The 24,051-nt window shown below is 43.3% G+C and overlaps 1 protein-coding gene across 1 annotated transcript in view; it reads left to right on the top strand.

Moving 5' to 3' along the window:
* Positions 1 to 3,840: 3,840 nt before the first annotated feature.
* The window catches only part of BMPR1B (bone morphogenetic protein receptor type 1B), a 100,578-nt gene continuing 80,367 nt past the window's right edge, over positions 3,841 to 24,051 (top strand). The window contains exons 1-2 of the mRNA XM_044277602.1: positions 3,841 to 4,027; positions 23,211 to 23,277. Of these exons, the coding sequence (XP_044133537.1) occupies positions 3,841 to 4,027; positions 23,211 to 23,277 (254 nt within the window). The remainder of the gene's footprint in view (positions 4,028 to 23,210; positions 23,278 to 24,051) is intronic.

Genomic DNA, 24,051 nt, shown 5'->3' with positions numbered 1-24,051 from the left:
TGAGAATTTGGTTATGCCTTTTGGTTTGATGAATGCTCCAGCCGTCTTTCAGCATTTTGTGAACAGCATTTTTTATCATTTAATGGGGAAATTTGTATTACTGTATCTAGATAACATTTTGATTTTTTCTCCTGATTTCAAAACTCCTAAGGAACACTTACGTCAGGTCTTGCTCATCCTGCGTGAGAATAAATTGTACGCTAAACTGGAAAAATGTGTGTTCAATTTCTGGGGTTTCTTCTCTCCGCTTCTGGTTTTCGCATGGACCCCGAGAAGGTCCGCGCTGTGCTTGAGTGGGAGCTTCCTGAGAATCAGAAGGCGCTGATGCGTTTTTTGGGCTTTGCCAATTATTACAGGAAGTTTATTTTGAATTATTCCTCTGTTGTTAAACCACTCACTGATATGACTAGAAAGGGGGTAGATTTTTCCTCCTGGTCGGTAGAGGCGCGTAAGGCCTTTTCTAATATCAAGGAGAGTTTTGCTTCCGCTCCCATCTTGGTACAACCTGATATTTCTCTACCCTTCATAGTTGAGGTTGATGCTTCTGAGGTGGGTGTGGGTGCGGTCTTGTCTCAGGGTCCCTCTCCTGCCAAATGGCGACCGTGTGCCTTTTTCTCGAAGAAACTCTCCTCCGCAGAGAGAAATTACGATGTGGGAGATAGGGAGTTGTTGGCCATCAAGTTGGCTTTTGAGGAATAGGCACCATTGGCTAGAGGGAGCCAGACACCCTATTACCGTGTTTACTGACCATAAGAATCTGGCCTACTTGGAGTCAGCCAAGCGTCTGAACTCGAGACAGGCCCGATGGTCTTTGTTCTTTTCCAGGTTTAATTTTGTTGTCACGTTCCGCCCTGGGGTTAAGAATGTGAAGGCGGATGCCCTGTCACGTTGTTTTCCGGGAGGTGGGAATTTTGAAGACCCGGGTCCCATTTTGGCTGAAGGTGTGGTGGTCTCTGCTCTTTATCCTGAATTGGAGGCAGAGGTTCAGGTAGCTCAGTCAGAGGCTCCTGATCTATGTCCTCCTGGGAGGTTGTTTGTACCTCTCGCTTTAAGACACAAGATTTTTAAGGAACACCACGATACTGTCCTTGCTGGGCACCCGGGGGCAAGAGCCACAGTGGATCTCATCGCTCGGAGATTCTGGTGGCCGGCGTCTTCGTAAGTCGGTTGAGGGTTTTGTGGCAGCCTGCGAGACCTGCGCTCGTGCCAAAGTCCCTCATTCATGGCCATCAGGTCCTCTCCTTCCCTTACCCATTCCTTCCCGTCCTTGGACACATCTGTCCATGGACTTCATTACGGACCTGCCTCGTTCCTCGGGGAAGACTGTGATTCTGGTGGTGGTGGACCGTTTTAGCAAAATGGTGCATTTCATCCCTTTTCCTGGCTTGCCCAATGCTAAGACGCTGGCGCAGGCATTTATTGATCACAATGTCAAATTGCATGGTATTCCTTCAGACATAGTCTCTGATAGGGGCACGCAGTTTGTTTCCAGATTCTGGAAGGCTTTCTGTTCTCGCTTGGGGGTTTGGTTGTCATTCTCTTCTGCTTTCCACCCGCAGTCGAATGGCCAGACAGAGTGCGTCAATCAGAATCTGGAGATATATCTGCGCTGTTTTGTGGCGGAGAATCAGGAGGATTGGTGTTCTTTTTTGTCCCTTGCTGAGTTTGCTTTAAATAACCGTCGTCAGGAGGTCACCATTTTTTGGTGCATATGGGTTTCATCCGCAGTTTGGGACATTCTCTGGAGAGGGGTCTTCTGGTTTACCTGATGAGGACAGATTCTCCTCGTCGTTGTCATCTATTTGGCAAAAGATTCAGGATAATCTAAAGAGCATGAGTGAGAGATATAAGCGTGTGGCGGATAAGAGACGTGTGCCTGGTCCGGACCTGAATGTTGGTGATCTGGTGTGGTTGTCTACTAAGAATATCAAATTGAAGGTTCCCTCCTGGAAGTTGGGTCCTAAGTTTATTGGGCCTTACAAAATCTTGTCCGTCATCAATCCTGTTGCCTACCGTCTTGATCTTCCTCAGACTTGGAAGATCCATAATGTTTTTCATAAGTCCTTATTAAAACCTTATGTCCAACCCATTGTACCCTCGTCTTTGCCTCCTCCTCCGATTGTGGTTGATGGTAATCTTGAATTTCAGGTCTCTAGGATTGTGGATTCTCGTGTTGTCCGCGGTTCTCTCCAGTACCTCGTTCATTGGGAGGGTTATGGTCCTGAGGAGAGGATGTGGGTCCCAGTGACGGACATTAAGGCCACTCGTCTCATCAGGGCTTTCCATAGGTCCCATCCTGAGAAGGTGGGCTCTGAGTGTCCGGAGTCCACTCGTAGAAGGAGGGGTACTGTCACCACCAGACATCTGAGAAGCTCTGACAGATGTCTTTCAGAACCTCCTCCTTGAGCTTCCTTTTGTTTTGCTTTCATTTTCTCATCTCGTTAGCCTCTCTCAGCTGTCATGTAGTTGCACTGATTTCATCCCTTTAAATTCCTTCCCAGACTGCTTCACTTTGCGGTTTATATTCCTTCCTGGAGTGTGTGCATGCTGATCCTACTTCTGAGTCTTCTACAGATAAGCTTTGTTCATTCATTTGTGTTTTTCTGTTTGCTGGATCCCAGGTGACCCTGACTCCCTCCATATCAAGTGTAGGGAGCCGGTGGCCGTGTCCCCTCACTATTATAGGGTGTTCAGGTGTTATACAGTGGAGGTACGAGGATATGCGATCATCTACCATTGGGATTTTTGCATAGGCTGAGCAGTCAGGGAGAGAGCCAGGTCTGATGCAGGGCTCTCCCTTTTGTTCCTTAGTTTTGGATCCAGTGAGTCGGATATTCATTTTGTGTCTTCTAGTTTCCTGTACACCTTCCGTGACAGTAAGCCCTAAATGGAACCCAGCCCACTTCCCCTGCCTACTTGCAGTGCAAGACCTAGGTGGCAAGTTCTCAACTAGTCAATGTTCCCTACTCTGCTAGGTTCAGGACTGAAACAAACACAGAGAAGAAACTACTCAAAGCCTCAAAAAAGAAGTCATGTAGAGGAAGGAGGAAAAAGGGGAAATGTAAGCCCAAAGCACAAAAAGAGTCGGGAGAATTGAGGGGTATTTTTAATTTGAGTTCATACACCCTCACAGAAATATAAGTGTTGGGGAAGGGGTTGAAGTTTGCACCCACCAAGAAATTAAATAAATTCGAGGCATTTCTGGATGTCCACAAGTATGTAAGCAAACTAAACATAGCAAAATAGTGCTTGAATAATCAAGCACCCGCTATCAAATATAAGGAAGTAGGAAATGGAGTGATCCACACACACCTGAGGGAGAGATCTATTTTTTTTTTCCCCAAAAAACAGAGAATGAGTGGATGGAGGCATTTAAAAGGGGGTTACTTAAAGAACTCAATAAAATAGATACTAAACCTAAATATTATAATTTAACATCAGAGGAAAAAAACGCTCTTAATAAACTAGAATCTAACAAAGACATTGTGATTAAGCCGGTCGACAAGGGGGGAGGGGGTTGTAATAATGGATGTCAAAAAGTATGAGGAGGAACTCCAGAGATTATTATCGGATAGAGATACATTTCAGGTACTAAGTAAAAATCCGACTGAGGAATATAAAAAGAAAATAGATGAACTTCTGTTAGAGGGCTTCAAAGGGGGGATTATTAATAAGAGAGAATTAGACTATTTAACCATCAATTTCCCAGTGACTCCGGTTATTTACCATCTGCCAAAAATTCATAAAGTCTGATTAATCCCCGGGGAGACCCATAGTCTCTGGAATCAATTCACTAACAAGCAGACTGACCGAGTATATTGATTTTTTTCCTCCAAAAATATGTCACCCAAATCCAGTCCTGTTAAAGACATAGGCAGTGTTATTGAGTTAATAAAAAATATAGGTCCCAGCAAGAAAAATCTTTGGCTTGCAACAGTTGATGTAGCATCATTGTATACAATCATATCGAAAGAGCTAGGTCTCAAAGCAATAGAAGATGAATTGAAGAATGACCCTGAAATGTCCAGTAAGCAGGGGCAGTTTATTTTGGACTGTGTAGATTTTTGTTTAAGCCACAATTATTTTTGGTTTAAGGATACACATTACCTTCAGCAGACTGGGACAGCGATGGGGGTGAAATTCGCCCCCAATTTCGCCAACCTTTTTATGTCTCTTTGGGAAAAAGAAAAAAAATCAACCCCATTTTGTAAAAAAAAAAACTGAATGTGATACACTTTGTGTATGGAAGAGATACATCGACGACTGCCTGTTGATCCGGGAGGGGAAACAACAGGGATTGGTGGATTGTATCATGGAGTTCATGGAGTTGAATAAAAACAACTGGAATCTGAAATTCTAGTTCACTATTGGTGCAATCTTCTGGTCTGTCACAGTCTTTCATGAAAAGAGGACTGTGGATTATATGAAGATCACCATTTTCCTGTGCTCACTATACACCTGTTGAACGAACAAGGGAGGATCGGCTTCCTGAAGAGTGGAGAAAGCAGTGCGGTCCTACATTATTTTCTGGCAGAATAGCCAAGCCGAAGTCAGAACCAGACAGGAAAGACGGTACCAAATTATGAGACATAGATTGGTCACAGGCAAGCCCAGGTCAATCCAATAAGCAATCCAACACAGAACAGATATGGGAGCACAGCTAGGGAGGGAAAACCTATCACTGGCAATGGTATCTGGCCAGGAAGGGGTTTAAATAGGGCAGACAATTACTGCTACTACTTTATGAAGTTTCAACATACCAGCCACGATAACCTCCACCTGACTCTTCCTCTCCCTGTTCAGCTTGCTGGCTCAAAAGACATATTAAGCCATGCATCTGACACAGAAATAACACTTTGTAGTTTTGAAGAATTATTTTATTTAAATTTAAAGTTCTGCTTACTCCCCCTGGAATGAACTGAAGTTGGGGTTCTAATGTATCTCTATCAATAGATTTCATTCTGAAATCCTGGTATCCTGTAAAGCAGGGGCATATCAAGGGGAGAGGCATTGGGGGGGCGCACTGCCCCCCATATGCTGAGGCGGGGGGGAAGGGTCACGCACTACTGGACTGTTTATTTCCATGGTGAAGCAGGGAGCCATCTGTTACCTTCCTTGCTGTTCTGCTGGTCTCCGGTGCTCCCCCTCAGGCCACACATCGTGCTGCTGGCTGTGTGGGAAGAATGCTGAAAGCTCTGTGTGTTGGTCGTGCTGCTGCTGGGAATGCAGAATGGATGTGCCTATCATCAGTGCAACAGGTAAGTACTTGTATTTTTTTGTATGGAGCTGGAGGGGGCACCAGGGGCCAAAGGGGAGTACAAAGAGGACATACAGGTGGGCATTACTACTGTGAAGGGGCACAAAAGTGGGCCATAACTACTGTGAAGGGGCACCAAGGTGGACATAACTACTGTAAAGGTGCAATAAGGTGGGTATACCTACTGTGAGGGGGCACAAATGTGGGCATAACTACGGCATAGGGGCACAAGGCTGGGCACAGCTATTGTGAGGGGGTCACAAGGTGGGCATAACTACTGTGAAGGGGTTACGAGGAAGATATAATTACAGTGAGGGTGTACATTGTGGATATTACTACTGTGAGGGTGTACAATGTGGATATTACTACTGTGAGGGTGTACAATGTGGGCATTAGTGCTGTGAGGGGGTACAATGTGGGCATTAGTGCTGTGAGGATGCACAATGTGGGCATTAGTACTGTGTGGTAGCACTAAAGGGAATGCAGTGCCCTAGATTACCCTATTATACATTGGGATACCTAGGTCTGATGCTAAATCCTTGCCCCCAGGTGCTATAAAGCCTAGCTACACCTGTTCTGACTCAACATCCTAACAATAAGTGTTGTGTTCAATGGCTCCATGTAACAATGGAAATCCGTTGTCACAGATGTTGTAGGGGAGAACAACAAAAGACAACAAGAAGGAAGGGAAAAGACACTAGGCCTCACTGCTAGGGAAGGAAAAGGGTCACCACCTATAAAACCCTGCTCCTGGCCCTAACTCCTATCCGTATAGGCACCTCTCGATGGTAGAGATGCCCATACACAGGAACCTAGAAAACCCTGGTGGCCCTCAGATGCCCTAATAGTAATGACAGGGCAGGTACAACCCGCTCCTTCCCTGGTGAAGGAACCAGTGTCTCGCTGAGGCCTAGTAAACAACAAAGGTGGGGGGAATACAAAACACAATTAGTGGAACACTTAACTTCTGAGGCTGATGAATGATGGACGAACAGGACTTCACCACGAACCACACTCCAGCTCTTCTAAAAAACAAATGAAGCTATCCAGAGCAAGGAGTGATGGGTAAAGACAGACTAAATAGGGGGAGGTGAACAGGGGGTGTGGACATACCAGCAACACACAGACAAAGTGAAACCAAAAGAGGCTGTCAGATAACTAATGTGCAGATATTCTTTCAGACCTTCTCCAACCTGTCACCGGCGTGACATCCGTATTGAACTATGTACTTACTTCAGACTCTCATCAGACAGCGATCAACTTAACTGCTCAGTTATATGTGAAGAATCCAGATGAATTTATTCCAAGCTGAAATCTTGTAGTAAGGCACTAATACAGTAGGTAAAAAAGATGATCATTTGGCATAGTTGAGCAGCACATTTAAACACTAGTGCGGTTATAATATAAGATGGCTACTACTGGCAAGAAGGAGGGAGGGGGCTGCAAGAATAGGCAACATACAGGGAGAAAAGAGGGGCAAACGTATGCAGCAATACAATGCAATACAGAAATTACACTAATGATAATGATCCAAGAGATATGGGACATAACAACAACTCTGCTGTACAGTAATACTACATACACAGCTATGACAATGTGACCTATTCATAAGATACGATTTGTGACGCCCAAAGCCACCTACCAAAACACAGTCATGAGACAAGTGACTGACCACTTCGTAGTGGACCCCCACGTGTAGAGACTGTATCCACTCAAGTCAGTTAGTAACAAACAAAAGGTTTTACAAACAGTTACAAATATACACTGACGGAGGTTGATTAAGGAAGGTCTTGTTAGATCCCCACTTACCCATCCTGGACGACCATGAAGTACTGAAAGACTAAGTAACACAAAGGGTAACCCACCGCGGTTGTTCAATTTCAGTAGTCCTGTGGGAGATCCATCTGGTTGGGTAAAAGAAGTCTGTTGACCTTCCCGGGTTTCTACCATCATGGACTGTTAGGGTAACTCTCTGTCTTGGAATTTGGGAGAGACTTTAAAGGGCCTCCGTGTCTTTCAGCGTGGTTCAAATTGATTTCTTTACGATGCATCGGAGAGAAAGAAAGACACAGATACAATGTTTTTGAGGGAAACAACGTTCACCAAGGATTTAATTAAAAACTGACATAATTATGCGGGGTTACATTCATCAAATCAGTGTAAAGCAAAACTTCACATTTACTTATTACTGTGAAGACTAGACATGGCGCAAACTGTACATATATGTCCATACGGAAGTTCTCCTCCTGGCCCCCAATACTATACCAGTATGAACTGGTTTTGTCCAGTTTGAACCATCCTATGGACATAGATTATGAACACAAAATCATCCTACAAAAAAGGGAATGTGTAAGATGTATGGGAAATGCAGAAGTCATCTTTATCATGAGCTATGGGGACCCTCCAGCCAATGACTGGCACCATTCTGCCTATTGCTGTGAATACAGGGAACTATGTTAGTCACTGAAGGAGAGCGGGGGTGGGCGGAGCTATTGACAGCTCATGAATTTCAGGACTACTTCCCCACAGTGTGATTCTAGCACTGCCATTCCCAAAATATACATTTATTAAAAAACACTACTTTATGTACACCTATAAGAAACGCAGTGGAGGAATCAGCATGCCTGGGACCACGTTAGGGCGCATTCACATGAAGTAGTATTTTTCAGTCCGCAAATTGAGGATCCGCACATGGCCACCACTATCATAGAAAATGCCTATTCTTGTCCGCAATTGCAGACAAGAATAGGAAATTATCTGTATTTTTTGCGGGCAGCGGAACGGAACTACGGATGCAGGCAGCACACGCTGCCATTCCGCAAAATTGCAGAACGGATGTGGACTCATTCATATAGTCATGTGACTGAGCCCTTATACTGCCCTACCCTTTAGCAGCATATCCCAGTTATACTGTGTGTCTATACATTTGTTTGTTGTTGCAAATTGTGCATTGATTCTTTAGAATGTTCAAAATCAGTTTTTTGTCAGTCAATAAAAACATCCTTATTTACATCCAGAGGGTGAAATCTAATTCTGATCAGTGAAGTAGAGTTCTCTCTTGTGATGAGCTCTGTAGGCCAAAGCTGAACATGATATACTGTGTGCAGGATACGACAAATACGCTGTATCTACATCAAGTCTTTTGCTAATCATAAGGGCTCGTTCACAATCGTGCTTCCCGTTGCCGTATTGCGGACTGCATTTGCGGATCCGCAATACATGGGCACCGTTCCGTGGCCATTCCGCATCAAGTATGCGGACCTATTAACTTCAATGGGTCCGCAAATCCGGAGATGCGGAATGGTGTGGTACGAAAGAACAGAATGGTACACTACGGAAGCACTACGGAGTGCTTTCTGGGGTTCCGTTCCGTGCTTCCGCACCGCAAAAAGATAGAACTTGCTCTATCTTTTTGCGTAACAGAAGGATCGCTGACCAATTCAAGTGAATGCATCTGCGATCTCCATGAGTATGCCCCACGGCAATTTGCGGTCCACAGCTCGGGCATGGGCTTCACATGTTCGAGTGAACGAGCCCTAAGGGTGATAACAGACCCCATTACCCTCATGGCACCTGTACAGCTTCAGTATGCCCACGTTTAGGCTAAATATAATGGGGGTCATTTATCATTTGCGATCCTTTTCATGTCACTTTTAAGTCTGGTAACATTGTGTGGTTGCACCAAATTTATGAAATGGTGCACAGTTCTCATGTATTTGGTGCAACTCAGTGTGTTATAGGACTTAATCTTAAAAAAATACACCCGAGGGCTACCTGCCACAGGATATGACTTTCTTGGAACTTTTCTGAGACGTTTCAAGTGTCGCAGACAGTGCTATAATCCTGGTCTAATCTCACTTTTAGTTCTTAAACATAGACCACTGTGAAAAGGGACGAGGATCACAAAATGTAGCAAAGCTGTTGCAGTTGCCATGGAAATGTTGGAATTGCCATGGCTTGCGACTTTTTTATGCCACAAAACTGACATATCTGATTTCATAAATGGCCCCAATATGTATAAATTATTGATATAAAATAAATCCTGTGTTTTGAGCCGTGACATGAATGTTTTATAGTTTTAATATTTCATTGACTCTTTATGGATCTTTAAAACTGAAATGTCATCATTTGTCTTTGTCAAATCAAATTGTTCTGTATAGTGGGAGGAATGGAGAGTTCTATCGAGCTCATCAATTCCCACTATCAATATCAGGGTCCATTCACACGTTTGTATGTGTTTTGCTGAACTGCAAATTGCGGATCCGCAAAACACGGAGAACAGCAATGTGCGTTCCACATTTTGCAGACAGCACATTGCTGGCACTCTCAAAGAAAATGCCTTTTCTTGTCCGGAATTGCGGACAAGAATAGGACATGTTCTATTTTTTTGTGGAACGGAAATGCGGATCCGGAAGTGGGGATCCGCAAATGCGGATGCGGCAGCACATTCCGGCCCTATTAAAAATGAATGCGACTGCACCTGTTTCGCAAAATTGAAGAACGGATGCAGGACCCATTTTGCAGACGTGTCAATGGACCCTTAGATGAAGGAATAATAGACATGAAAAATATACCTATGTTAAGTGAAGATTTTTTGTGCCTAGATGTATAGGAATCTGTAGCAGACTGCACTTTCTTATACAATAAGAAACAGCTATAACGATGCAGATTGGATTGACAGATTGCTTGGTGTGGGTGGGGCGGCATGGTACACATTGGCACCAATGACAAAGTCAGGGGGAGATGGAAGGTCCTTAAAAATTATTTTAGGGAACTAGGAGAGAAGCTCAAGTCCAGGACCTCCAAGGTAGTGTTTTCAGAAATACTACCAGTACCACGAGCATCACCAGAGAGACAATGGGAGGTTAGAGAGTTAAATAAGTGGGGTTCATGGAGAACTGGGCCGACTTCTCAGTCAGTTACAGGCTCTACAGTAGGGACGGGCTGCACCTTAATGGGGAGGGTGCAACTGCCCTGGGGGAAAAATGGTTAGAAGGCTGGAGGAGCTTTTAAACTAGGATCTGGAGAAGGGTGGGGGGGTCATACTAATAAGGGGGTAGATATAGAGTGGGATATAGAAGAGGACAGGGGGGATTTAGTGGGGGCTGGGGTTAGCGAGAAAAGTAGGGAGAAGACTGGGCATAACTATACACTTATGAAATATAGAACTGATGGTAACAAGAACCTGTTACATACAAACATCAATCAAGGTAACCCAAAAATCCCGGATATTCACTTTACAGGTAATAGTCATTTAAAATCTATTTTCACAAATGCCAGAAGTCTAGCTAGCAAAATGGGGGAGCTGGAGGCTATGGTACTAGAAGAACACATAGATGTAGTTGGTGTGGCTGAGACATGGTTGGATTCTTCTCATGACTGGGCTATAAATATTGAGGGTTTTACACTATTTAGAAAATACAGGTTCAATAGAAAAGGCGGTGGTGTGTGCCTGTATGTCAGGAGAGATCTGAAGACAAGTGTGAAAGAGGCAATTGTGGGGGAGGATGGTGAGGATGTCAAACCTTATGGGATAAAAACACTGAAAAAATAATACTTGGTGTAATCTATAGATCCCCCAACATCACAGAAGCTGGGGCTCACTTGGCTAACTGTAGATATGGTCCAAGATAAGTAAAATAGGGTAAATGTGAACAAGGCTCCAGGTGCAGATGGATTACGCCCAAGAGTGCTTAAAGAAGTCAGTTCAGTCATTGATGTGCCCCTGTTTAAAATTTTTAAAGATTCTCTAGGTACTGGCACAGTGCCAAGTGATTGGCGCAAGGCAAACGTGGTGCCCATATTCAAAAAATGATCAACGTCCTTCACAGGTAATTATAGACCAGTTAGTTTAACTTTTGTTGTGGGAAACACGTTTGACTCCTAAGGGACTATATACAGGAGTATGTGACTATAAATAATTTTATAAGTGACACCAAAATGGGTTTACCAAGGACAGAAGTTGTCAGACTAACCTGATTTTTTTTTTATGAGGAGGTGAGTAGTAGCCTGGACAGAGGGGCAGCTGTGGATGTAGTGTTTCTGGATTTTGCAAAGGCTTTGGATACTGTCCCTCATAGACGTTAAATAGGTAAAGTAAAGTCTATAGGCTTTGAAAGTATCGTTTGTAATTGGATTGAAAACTGGCTGAAGGACCATGTCCAGAGAGTTGTGGTCTATTCAGAATGGTCCCAGGTTATAAGTGGTGACCACAAGGTTCAGTGCTGGGCCCTCTCTTATTTAATCAATTTATTAATGATATTGAGGACGAGATTAATAGCACCATTTCTATTTTTGCAGATGATAATAAGCTATGTGGAACTGTACAGTCTATGAAAGATGTCCATAAACTACAAGCTGACTTGAACACTCTGAGTGATTGGGCATCAACTTGGCAAATTAGATTCAATGTGGACAAATATATTCTCTGTGCTTCATATGTCCTAGGTGATGTAACACTGGGAGAGTCACTTATAGAGAAGGATTTGGGTGTCCTTGTGGATGGTAGATTAAATGACAGCATACAATGTCAATCAGCTGCTTCTAAGGCCACCAGGATATTGTCATGCATTAAACGAGGCATGGACTTCCGGGGCAGGGGTGTAATATTACCCCTTTACATCTGGAATATGCAGTTCAGTCCTGGGCACCAGTCCATAGAAAGGACGCACTGCAGCTGGAAAAAGTACAGAGGAAAGCGAATAAACTGATAAGGGGAATGGAGGGTCTTAGTTATGAAGAAAGATTAAAATAATTGAATTTATTTAGTCTTGAGAAGAGACATCTAAGGGCGGACATGATTAACCTATACAAATATATAAATGGGCCATACAAAAAATACGGTGAAAAACTGTTCCATGTAAAATGCGCACAAAAGACAAGGGGGCACTGCCTCCGACTGGAGAAGAAAAAGTTCAGTCTCCGGAAGCATCAAAGCTTCTTTACTGTAAGAACTGTGAATCTGTGGAATAGACTTCCTCAGGACGTGGTCACAGCAGGAACAGTAGACAGTTTCAAAAAGGGTTTAGATGAATTCTTATACAACATTAACAACTTATTTTGACATATACACCAAATGGGGTGTAGACATGGCTTGTGTACAATACACTAGTCTTAGAAACTATGAGCAAATATGTGTGTGTGTGTGTGTGTATTGGGTGTGTTGCAGTAGATATGCTCTGCTACAGTATATAATTATCCATAGTGTTTTTTTTTTACTTTTTGCTCTTCACTCATTTGTTTTATCAAGTGATTTGTCTTTGAGATTGTTATTAATTTCAGTGACTGTAGTAACATTTTAAGGATTGTCATTGTTGTGTGATGTTGCTTCTAGAAAAGGATGCATTAGGTCTCAACTAGCCTGATATCTATTGACTGCTAGTGCAACCTAGATAGTGAAGTCATCTTCGAGATGACAAAACCTTAAACAACAACCTCACGAACTAGAGTTTACAATGTAGAATTTTATTGACATATGAAATGTTCACTTTGTGCAGGATGTCATGCAATAAAAGGACCAATCATTTATATGAGGTACTAATTTAATACTCTTGGTATTTATGTGAGTACCGTATATGCTTATTATATGTTTTATGCATTTTCTAAATAATGTGGGGGGTTCAGTCAGCACAACCCTATGCAGATGCACATTGCTATGGAGAAATACAGATACAAAAGCAAAAACACAAATGCAATCGCACTCTGCAACCAGCACTCTGTCCTGCCTCTATGCTGGATGTTGAATGAGGCATTGGTGTACATTTTGGCCAAAGCGTAATAAGCCACTGACCACGTCAAGGTCGTCTCCATGAGTGGTCCCTAACACTAGTTCCTACCTGTTATGGGCCATGACAGCCACACAAAGTCCAGGGAGCGCAGGTACAGCATGCACGCCAAGCACACTCTGCTTTTAACCCCGTCCGGTGCCATTACACCTTTCATCAGATCCAGGGATGCAAGTACAAACATGTACACCGATGCCTCATTCAACATCCAGCATAGAGGCAGGGCAGAGTGCTGGTTGCAGAGTGGGATTGCATTTGTGTTTTTGCTTTTGTATCTGTATTCCGCCATAGCAATGTGCACCTGCATAGGGTTGTGCTGACTGAACCCCCCACATTTTTTTCTTTGCAGTATATATTGGAGGCATGGCGATCTCCATGCAGTCATGCACACCTGACCAGTTAGTCTGCCCTGGAGGCTGGTTTTAAAGTCAGTATAAAACTGAGTCTGCTTATATAGCACCTACCAGTAGCCATTTGGCTCCAGGAGAAGTATATAGTGGGCTCAGCATGCATGTTGGTACTTGCATCCCTGGATCCGATTAAAGCTGTAATGGCACCGGACGGGGTTAAAAGCAGAGTGTGCTTGGCATGCATGCTGTACTTGCGCTCCCTGGACTTTGTGTGGCTCATAACAGGTAGGAACTAGTGTTAGGGACCACTTATGGAGGCGACCTTGACGTGGTGAGTGGCTTATTACACTTTGGCCAAAATGTACATCAATGCCTCATTCAACATCCAGCATAGAGACAGGGCAGAGTGCTGGTTGCAGAGTGCGATTGCATTTGTGTTTTTGATTTTCTAAATAATGCTGTTCTTTTTTGCTTTAGGGCTTAATATTAAAGGGAGTCTGTCGCCTCCAAAACCAGTTTCATAGTAAGCATACTATCACTATGTAGGGCATATATGTCTTCCACAATATGATATGTATGCCTTTTGCATTTTATTGTACATCCACATCTGGCTCTTTTCTTAATGTGATCCTTAAACATCCGTATTAGTCCCCTTCCCCACTGTATTGTGCTTTTAAAAAAAATCTATATCACCCAGTGGTCTCACCGCCGGACCGAAAGTTCACATATGCGGTCCAGCATGAGGCGCACAACAGGAATCGGAAGTCCGTGATCAAACGTCGCAAGGGAGGAATCGGAAGCTTTCAATGCGTTCCAGGTTGGAGCGCATACCAGACCGGAAGCCCCAGATGCGTTCCAGGGTGGATCGCATGGTAGACCGGAAATTCGGTTTCCGTCCCTTCTTCTAACTGGCTAAAGCCGCGAGCGGACTTCTGAAGGGGGCGGTCCATTACTTTCAGCGTCCCATGTGTTTCTTTTTTGGCGCCAAAATACATTTTATTGGCATGTTCACAGCCCTATATAGGGCTGCCAGGTAAATACCACTATTGTTACTATAGGCATCTTTTATCTGTACCTACTCCTACTCCTGAGTCAACATGTCAGCATTTTCAGTTGACAGACGGATGCGCTTATCAGTTATTATTCCCCCAGCAGTACTAAATACCCGCACTGACAAAATGCTGGCGGCAGGGCAGGCCAGCACCTCCAAGGTGTAGAGCGCCAGTTCATGCCACATGTCCAGCTTGGACACACGATAGTTGTAAGGCACAGAGGGATCATTGAGGATGCTGACATGGTCTGCTACGTACTCCTTCACCATCTTCCAAAATGTTTCCCTCCTTGTGACAGTAGGCCACGCATCAGGGTCATGGTGCTGACGGGGTGTCATGAAACTGTCCCAGGCCTTGGAGAGTGTTGTCCTGCCTCTGTTGGAACTGCTGTCTGTTCCGCTCATCTCCCCTCCTCAGTTGCCCAAGGAACTACGTACTCTGCCGCCAACATTGTCAGCTGGAACTTTTTGGAGCAATTTTTCCACAAGGACCTTCTGGTATTGTACCATTTTGCTAGTCCTCTCCACCACAGGAATGAGAGTTGAGAAGTACTCTTTGTAGCGGGGGTCGAGAAGGATGAACAACCAGTAATCGGTGTTGGCCAAAATGCATACAACGCGAGGGTCACGGGAAAGGCGGCATAACATAAAGTCAGCCATCTGTGCCAGAGTCCCAACAGACAAGACTTCACTGTCCTCATCAGGAGGATAACTCACAATTTCCTCATCCTCTTCCTCCTCTTCTGCCCATCCACGCTGAACAGATGGAATAAACCTGCTATGGGTGCTACCCTCTGTAGCTCAGGCAACCGTCTCCTGCTCCTCCTCCTCCTCATCCAATTCGCGCTGAGAAGACTGAGGGTAGTCTGGCTATCACCTGTCTTCTCCCATTTCCACATCTTTCACATGCAAAACGGAGGAAGAGGTGGAGGAGGAGAAGGGAAGTTGCAGTCAATAATGTAGGTGGTGGCGGAAACCCTGATGGAAGTAGGGCCCGCAATCCTTGGCGTCGGTAGCACCTGTGCCATCCCAGGGTATGACTTGCTCCCGGCCTCTACAACGTTCACCCAGTGTGCCGTCAGGGAAATGTAACGTCCCTGGCCACAAGCACTTGTCCATGTGTCAGTCGTTAAGTGGACCTTCCCAATAACTGCGTTGGTCAGGGCACGGGTGATTTTATGGGACACATGCTTGTGTAAGACGGGGATGGCACACCGAGCAAAATAGCGGTGGCCGGGGACTGAGTTATGAGGGACAGCAGCCATAAGGCTGCGGAAAGCCTCAGTGTCCACAAGCCTAAATGGCAACATTTCTAGGGCCAGCAATTTGGAAATGTGCGCATTTAGTGCTATGGCCTGTGGGTGGGTGGCTGGGTATTTGCGCTTTCGTTCAAAGGCCTGGGGTATAGACAACTGTACACTGCACTGGGACACAGAAGTGGATGTGCTAGCTGATCGTGCTTGCGAAGGTCCAGGTGCAGGGCGGAAAGCATCCGGGCCTGCATCTTGGACAGGGGATTGGCCAGCACGTAACACAGGGGAAGAGGAGGCAGTGGTGTGACCAGCAGACACTGATTGTGGACCCAGGGGTTCGGCCAGCCTATTAGGGTGCTTTGATGTCATGTGGTGGATCATGCTGGTGGTGGTGAGGTTGCTAGTGCTCACACCCATGCTCATTTTTGTACGGCACAGGTTGCAAATAACAGTTCTATTATCGTCCGCACTTTAATCAAAAAAGCGCCAGACTGTGGACAACCTACTCCTTGGCAAGAAAGATTTCCGCAAGGGGGTGCTCCGGGGAACAGTTGCGGGCCTGTTTAGTTTGGCCACACCACTGCCTCTTCCAGTCTGTTGCAGTGCTCCGGATCCATCCCTCTGGGTACTGCTGTCCTCGCTTGGCTTGCCACCTTCCCAGGTTGGGTCAGTGACTTCATCGTCCACCACCTTCTCTTCCACTTCCTCAGTCTGGTCATCCTCCTGACTTGTTGACCTAACAACCTCACTTATTGGCAACTGTGTCTCATCCTCATCATCAACCTCTTGAGACACTAATTGCCGTTGACTTATTGGCAACTGTGTCTCATCATCATCATCCCCCTCGTGAAACACTAATTGCCGTTTCCCACCACCATCTTCTTCTGACTTTGGATGCTTAATAGTTTGGGAATCAGGGCACAAGATCTCCTCATGTCCCTCTTCAAGTGGGCTTGGCGAGAGGCCCAAATTAAGGGATGGTGATGAAAAGAGCTCCTCGGAATATCCGAGTGTGGGATCACTTGTTTGCAAAGACTCTCCATTGTGGGAGGAAGGAGGATCAGGATGAGGATTCTGTTGAACAGACTCTTGGCTACTGAGACTTGACTTTGTGCAAGACAGGGTGGTGCTTAACCGACTGGAAGCATTATCTGCTGCAATCCAACCGACCATCTGGTCGCACTGGGGTGACTTTGAGAGTGATGTCCTGCGCCGCCCTGCAAACTGGGACATGAAGCTAGGTATCGTTGATGAGTGTGTTTTTTGTGCTCTGGCAACAGGCAGTCCCTTACTGCTTTCCTTCCGCATATTAAATCGTATATATGCTTGCAAGTATGTCACACGTACAGTAGCGCAGGTTTTGTAAGTGTATGTGCAACTAATTTAGACTCAATGTCACTGATATTTCCGATGTGCTAACTTTATACTGAAGATGTAGCACAGGTAATGTCGCTGCCACCAGCAGCAGAAAAATTAGACTGAATGTCACTGATATTTTGGATGCACTAATATTATACAGAAGATGTAGCCCAGGTAATGTCACTGTCACCAGCGGTGAAAAAATTAGACTGAATGTCACTGATATTTTGAATGTGCTAGCGCAAGTAATGTAACTGTCCGCAGCGGCCAAACAATTGCAAGCTATTTAGCGCAGGTTGCGCTAAAATATATATATTGCTGCCAGATACAAAAATAGTCCTTAAAATGACTTTTGGGTCTCCAACAGCAACCCTGCCTAACAAAAAAACTAAATATAATTGAATTAATTCCCTACACTATCTTTCCCTTGTACAGCATAGCTAGGCCGAACACCGCGATGTGCCGAGCATCGCGATGCTCAAGCTGAACTGGTGTTCGGCCGAGCATGCTCGATCAATGCTACTGACTCTCCCTGTTCACTGGCTATGAACTTTTATGGACTGCTAGTGAAACAAGAGGTGTAGGCATTTGTTCTGATACTGGTTGAGCAATGGTGCACCAAAACGTGCCCCGAAAACCTTATTTCATGAAAATGAAGAGAATAATTTTTCAAGACGAGTGAACCGATTTTGACATGAAAGTGTCTGGTTATGTTTCAGGGTACCTGCCCTACATGGCAGTAGGCTTAGTTTCAAAGTAATTCTTTACTTCTAAGTGTATAAATTTTCCCCCCTAGTGTTATTTTCTTTTTTTTTTGCCAAAAAGCTTATTTGAATATCTTTTCCCGAAACTTAAATGCATGCAAATTAGCTTTTCTTTCAAAAAGAAAAAAACACTAAAACAATCTGATGCCACCAAATGTAAGATACTAAAATTTGCATATATATTTCCCAGGAAAGCAGAGCAGCGTTGGCTGGACTATATTACTCATGCATATTTGTTGGTGTCCGTAATGAGAAAGAGCACCCCTCAGAGAAGGTCACTCAGCAAGCCAGTGAGAACTGGCTTGCAAATCTCATTTCCAGGGCAGTGTTATGGGTGGGTCTTCTGCTTTGAAGATTCATATTTATTCTCTGAGTCTTTTTAGAAAAAAAATATAAGTCCTAGGAGACCACAAACTGTTATGTACCAATTTTCAAAGCAATTGGAGCATATTTGATATGGGTAAAATTGGTTTGGACCCAAATAGAATTTTCTGAAAGTCTATTTTTAAGTCTGTTTGAAGGGAGCCTGTCACATTGTATCTACATGCAGTCTAATTGCCACCATCAATTTATAAAGCAGGAGGAGCTGAGTAGATTGATACATAGGTTTGCGGGAAAAGATTTAGTATAACTAAGTTGTAATCTATTAATCTAAATTCCTGTCCTTTTGCTTAGTAGTTCAGTGGGAGGTCCTACTCAATGACTGAAAGCTATCTATATGCACATGTATACGGGGAAAATCAGTCAATCTCTGATAAGACTGCCCACTGATAATCCCAGAATAAACATGAATAAATTACAAGTTATACTGAATATTTTCTATATCAATCTTATCAGTTTCTCCTGTTTTATAATGCTCCCTGCAGTTTCGACAGCATGTTCAACGTGGCAATATTGAGTGGATGGTTCAGTCACAGCAGGATGATTTGGAGGTCACTTCTGAGTCTAGCACAGTGCCTTGAAGCCAGGGGTCACAGCATTCCGCCTGTTCCTCCTCCTTGCTGCACCAGAAAAGCCTGTCACTTAAATATCTGTCTTCACTGTCTTCTTCTTTCCTAAATAAAAGCAACAAACCCCATACCCCATGTGCTATGGAAGATACTCAAGAAGCATCATGGAATGCTTTGAAGAGGAGCTGCAGACGGTGGCTGGGTTCCAATGCATAGCTGTACTGGTAATTAGAGATGGCCTTGCGGTTCGCCCGGCAGTTGTTTAACAGCAAACTTTGCTCGTTCGCGATTCGCAGAACATGGGAACATATGGCGATATTCGCACGCGCCATATTTTTTTGCGCTGAACTTTGACCCATGACACATCCATCAGGTGGGACAGGACAGCCATTAACGAATTTTCAGCGCATGGACATACCCCCTACCCTTTAACAGAACCTGATCTGGCAGCCATTTTACATTCTGTGTACAGGTGTGCTATCGATAGGTGTGATATAGAGGGGTGTGATATACTTATAATATACTTTCTAACATAGAAATTATATTATAGTGTATTTGTATTGTGCAGCAGTTGTGTGCGGTTCTGCTGCGATACCGCAGCTATATAGAGGGACAAGCGCTATTGGAGTAACTAATTGCAATGGGTGTGATATACCTGTTGCCCCCCAAAAAACAGCTTGAGGGCTATGATATACCCAGGTATTGGACCTCTACTGATCTGATATCCAGAGGCTAGGTCATCAATATTGTACTCCCTGAATAGTAGTTCTCAGTTTTTTGGCATTTTTGACAGATTTTTCCAGTGTATATGCAGCAGAACTCCACAGACAAGGTGCTTATTTAGCCTAAGATCCAGTGGAGAAGATGTAAAGCAAAAATTTTACTGTGGAGGAGCCCTTAAAGGAGTTGTTCAACAGGATTACATTTCTCACCTCAATGATCCCCTGCCACAGCTGTTCTCTACTTCCTGGCTGAACACACATAAAATGGCACGGCCTAGGAAGTGGATAGTAGTGGGGACTTGGTAAGCATCAAAAAGACAACAAAGGACCGATGATGTGAGTAATGCTTCTTTTTTTTTAAGCCATTCTGCTCTATATAAAAAAGTTATTTCTCTGGACAACACATTTAATATGTCATATAAAGAGATGTCCAGTCATCTTTTTTGTTTGTACTATAAAGATTGACATGTTTCTGTATTATTAATATAATGAATGGGGTGGGCATAATGTAAAAAAACAGCAATAGAGATTATTTACTATGTACACTATAAAGTAAGTTGTGAGAATACAGCTCCCTTAAACAATGCACTGCAGAGAGCTTAATGTGTGCCATGTCCTTTTTAATTTTACTGCTGTAAAGAAGGATAACGTTAAATGCAATTGCCAAAAGCACCTGCAAATCCATCGATTCACATTTATCTCTGCTGAGTGATCGAAGATGCAGATGAACTAGATTCATAGCCCACTATTATTGCTTTCATTTACATTCACTCCAGGGCTGAGCTGCAATAGTAAAATATATTGATCTGAGAAATGTCTTGATCTCACAGCAGGGTCTAGATCAAATATATTTATTAACTGGTGAAACACAGTCAATCTTATCTCAAAGAGAAATTGCAGAGTTTAGAAATAAGTGGTGTAAAGTCAGACCAGTTCATTTATTAATCAGGCTGGTTTCACACATAGTTTTTATTTATTTTTTGCATTTTTAGCACTATTTTTATAGTTTTTTCATGCGGTCAGATGTTACTTTAAATGTCTAGTGAAATAAGAAATTCCCTATGGAATTTTAATTTTTGCATAGAATTTTGGCAATGCGTTTGTGGGTTTTTAATGGTTTTGTCATCTTTGTCATAGGGATCTCTATCTCATATGGGAGTTGCACGCACAAAAATTATGTGTGAAAGAATCTTTACACAAATGTTTGTCTTGTGTCATTGGCTAGGCACACAAATATCATGTATGTTAAGGCTTTTTGTTTGTGTTTATTTTTATCCATTTTTATGTGGCCTTTTTTTTGCATTTTTTACTGTATACATAGTGTAAAATGAATATTTTTCAACTTACACAGAGATTCCTATGGGAAAAATGTCTAAAAAATGCATGCCGTGTTTGACAATGGGCAAACTGATAAAAACGCATGTTGCAGAAAAAAATTGAAAAGCTAGAAAAACTCTATGTGTGAAAGCAGCCTAAGTCTTATCTTGTATTAATATAAAGATGCATGTTCGTATGAGTGATTGTTCGTTAACATGATAGCTCGCCAGATAAAAATACATACTATGCTATATCTGTACTGATGCGTAGGCATTAGGCAAAGTTTATATCTGCCAATGCCAGCCTTGTAGTTGACACTTTCAAGAGGCGTGTGCTTTCATATTCTGAGCTGTTGTGTCTTGGCAGGGTTTGTGTGAAAGCAGGATGGCAATAAGTATTGCATGCTGTATCCATAGTGTATTAAAGTAGCAGAAAATTAAAGTAGTTTTCTGGGAGTAGAATATTGATGACTTATCCTCAAAATCCGCAGCTGATTATGGGGTGCCGAAAGAGGTGCAAAATGTAGAACTTATCCCGTATCGCTGGGATTAAGGGATAACTAATCTCTAGGGGTTCAAGAGCTGTGGCTAACTATATCCTGCAGTCAGAAAATGAATGGAGGGGTGGGACGCATAACCTGCTCCTTCGGCTCAGCATCGAGACTCCTGTTCTCGGGGTCAGTTGGGGTCCCAGCGGTTGAACCCCCTTAGATCAGTTAGTTTCCTTCTAAACTTGCCGCAACCTCATTAACAAATCATCTACACATAGTAGAAAAATACCTGGGCATATATTTACATGTAAATTTAAATCCACACCATATTAATTCTTTCTGTGGATTTTCACTGGGATTTGATGCTTTGTAAAGCATAGGGGGGAATCTGCAGCAAATCTGTGTCAAAATCTTCTTTTACGGTGAAATCTAGAAAGCTTTCTGATGCCGTCTTGAGGATCATGTGTTGAGGAACAGATGTTTTTCCGCATATGTGTGGGTAGGTATTTATTCCCATTTGTCCTTTTCCTAAATGTTAACAAATATACATTCAATACATAAACAAGTTCAGATATTTAGATCCGTGCTGCCGATATATCGAACCAGAAATCCAAAGCAGCTGGGAAGACCAAGTTCCTCCTCTCCACACAAACACACAGACAATCACTGTAAGCTGGCTGCTTTGCCTCTTTCCCTCCTGGTTTCCTTCTCAGAGACAAACCAGAGAAGATCCAAGATAGTGAATTACTGCAACACTAGGTTCAGACAAAGATATTTATAATATCACTATATTACTACACCACTATAAGCGTTGATTTCTCTTATCTTGTTTTCCCTTAGTCCTAACAGCAGCACAATAACAGGGTATTTATGCCCCCTGCTGTTAGCACTAAGGGAAAACAAGATTAGCATTAGAAATCAACACTTCCATTATGTCCTACCAGCAGCACAATAATGGGGAATTAACAAGGAGTATCCTCAAGGGGCGGGATCTTTTGTAGAATGGAATTCAGAACGGAATCACCAAAAGCCATACTCTCAGAACTCCTGGCCGACATTCTATAATAGTTAAAGAAAATCAAAAGGAATCTCCACAAAGCTACACTACAAATTTGATCCAGAGGAATAAGACTCCTCTCTGCCAAGGAAGTAGACACTGAGCGAGTGTAATGGGCATGGATAATGCTAGGGGGTTCTAACCCCCTGAGAGGAAAAAGATAGAAATTGTTTCCTTTATTCATCTGCTCAACGTTGGTTTTGATGCTTTAAGCACTTTCCTGCTACCTGTAAACGGTAATAGGATATTCTCATCCTTCCTACGGTATTGAGTTCTGGACAAATACGTTTTGAGACATCTTTGATGCAATGTCTAGAGTGTGTAATATTTCTTCCTCCTTGGAAGAAGGATTTGGACATAGAACAGAAGAGATATAAACTGGTTAAGGTTGGCAAAGGATGGAATCTTAAGAGAGAATCCAGGACAAAATTTTAATTAAACTCTATCCATAATATAAAAGAGAGGTAGGGAGCAGCAGAGGAAAAAGCTTGTAATTCACCTATCCTCTTGGCTGAGGTAATGCCAAGCAGAAAAGTAAGTTTTATAGACAAGTATTTTAGGTGAACTAAGTTAGGGAACTGAACATAAGCCTCTTAAGGCAGTAGATAAACTCCTCTGGGATGATTGGCTTGAGGACTACTGGTCTCATTCTGGCTGCCCCCTGGGGAACCTCTTTATAAGAGGATAACAGGAAAAAGGAGTCAACAGTGTAGCTAAGATAAGGGCAATACCTGAACCTTTAGTGTAGCAAAAAATTCTAATATCTTTGGAATCGTAGGGTTAAGGTAGTCTACCTCCTTCTCAGAACACCATGATCCAAAGATCTTCTTGATCCTGACCTAACTCTTTTTTGTAGACTCTGCTCTGGAAAGACACATGGTCCTCAAGACGGCATCAGAAAGCTTTCTAGATTGTAATATGGGGTTGGTCAACCTCCAGGTTGTCAAGTTGAAACAGTTCAGATCTGGGCAAACCTGTTCTTCTTGAGATATCAGGTTCTGCAGTGGGGGAAATCTCCAAAATTTCCCTCAACACATCTGCATGATCTGGGTAAACAAAGACCTCCTTGGCCAGAATGGAATTATGGCAATCACTGAGGCTTGGTCTTGCCTGATTTTCATCAATACCCTCAGGATCACGGAAACAAGAGAAAACACATAGGCAGTCTGAACCTTTATGGAATAAATAGAGCATCCACTGCCAAGGGATTAACCTCCCAATACAGGAAGCAGAATGTCTCCACCTTGGCTTTGAACCTTGTAGCCATGATATCTATCTCTGGAACTCTCCATCTCAGAGTGATCTGATAAAAATTTCTGGATTTAGAGACCATTCCCCAGGAATTGACTGTTCTTGACTTAGATTAACTTGAATCTGTACAGCTTAACTAGAAGCATCACATAGGAAATTTGTTGCCAAGGTGACTTATTTGAAGTTATCTAAGATATCGTCCCTGGACACCCCTTCATCAATGTCCTCAATCGGAAGGAGCGTATTCCTTCGAAACTTAGATACATGACTAGAGGCAATTGCAACTGAGGCTTGAGCAGAGCAGGCCACATAACTCATCCTGAGGGCACTATCTGCCCATCTGTTCATAGCTTCTTGGAGGTTCTGATATGGGAAACATGGTCTTGAATCTCTTAGATAAGAAGACCGGACTATTTTCTGTATGTTTTCATTCTGTCAGCATTGAT

This window comes from Bufo gargarizans, chromosome 1 (assembly GCF_014858855.1).
Source record: "Bufo gargarizans isolate SCDJY-AF-19 chromosome 1, ASM1485885v1, whole genome shotgun sequence".
NCBI lineage: Eukaryota > Metazoa > Chordata > Amphibia > Anura > Bufonidae > Bufo > Bufo gargarizans.
The sequence above is the reverse complement of the archived record's forward strand: the minus strand, read 5'-3'. Positions and strand labels throughout refer to the sequence as shown.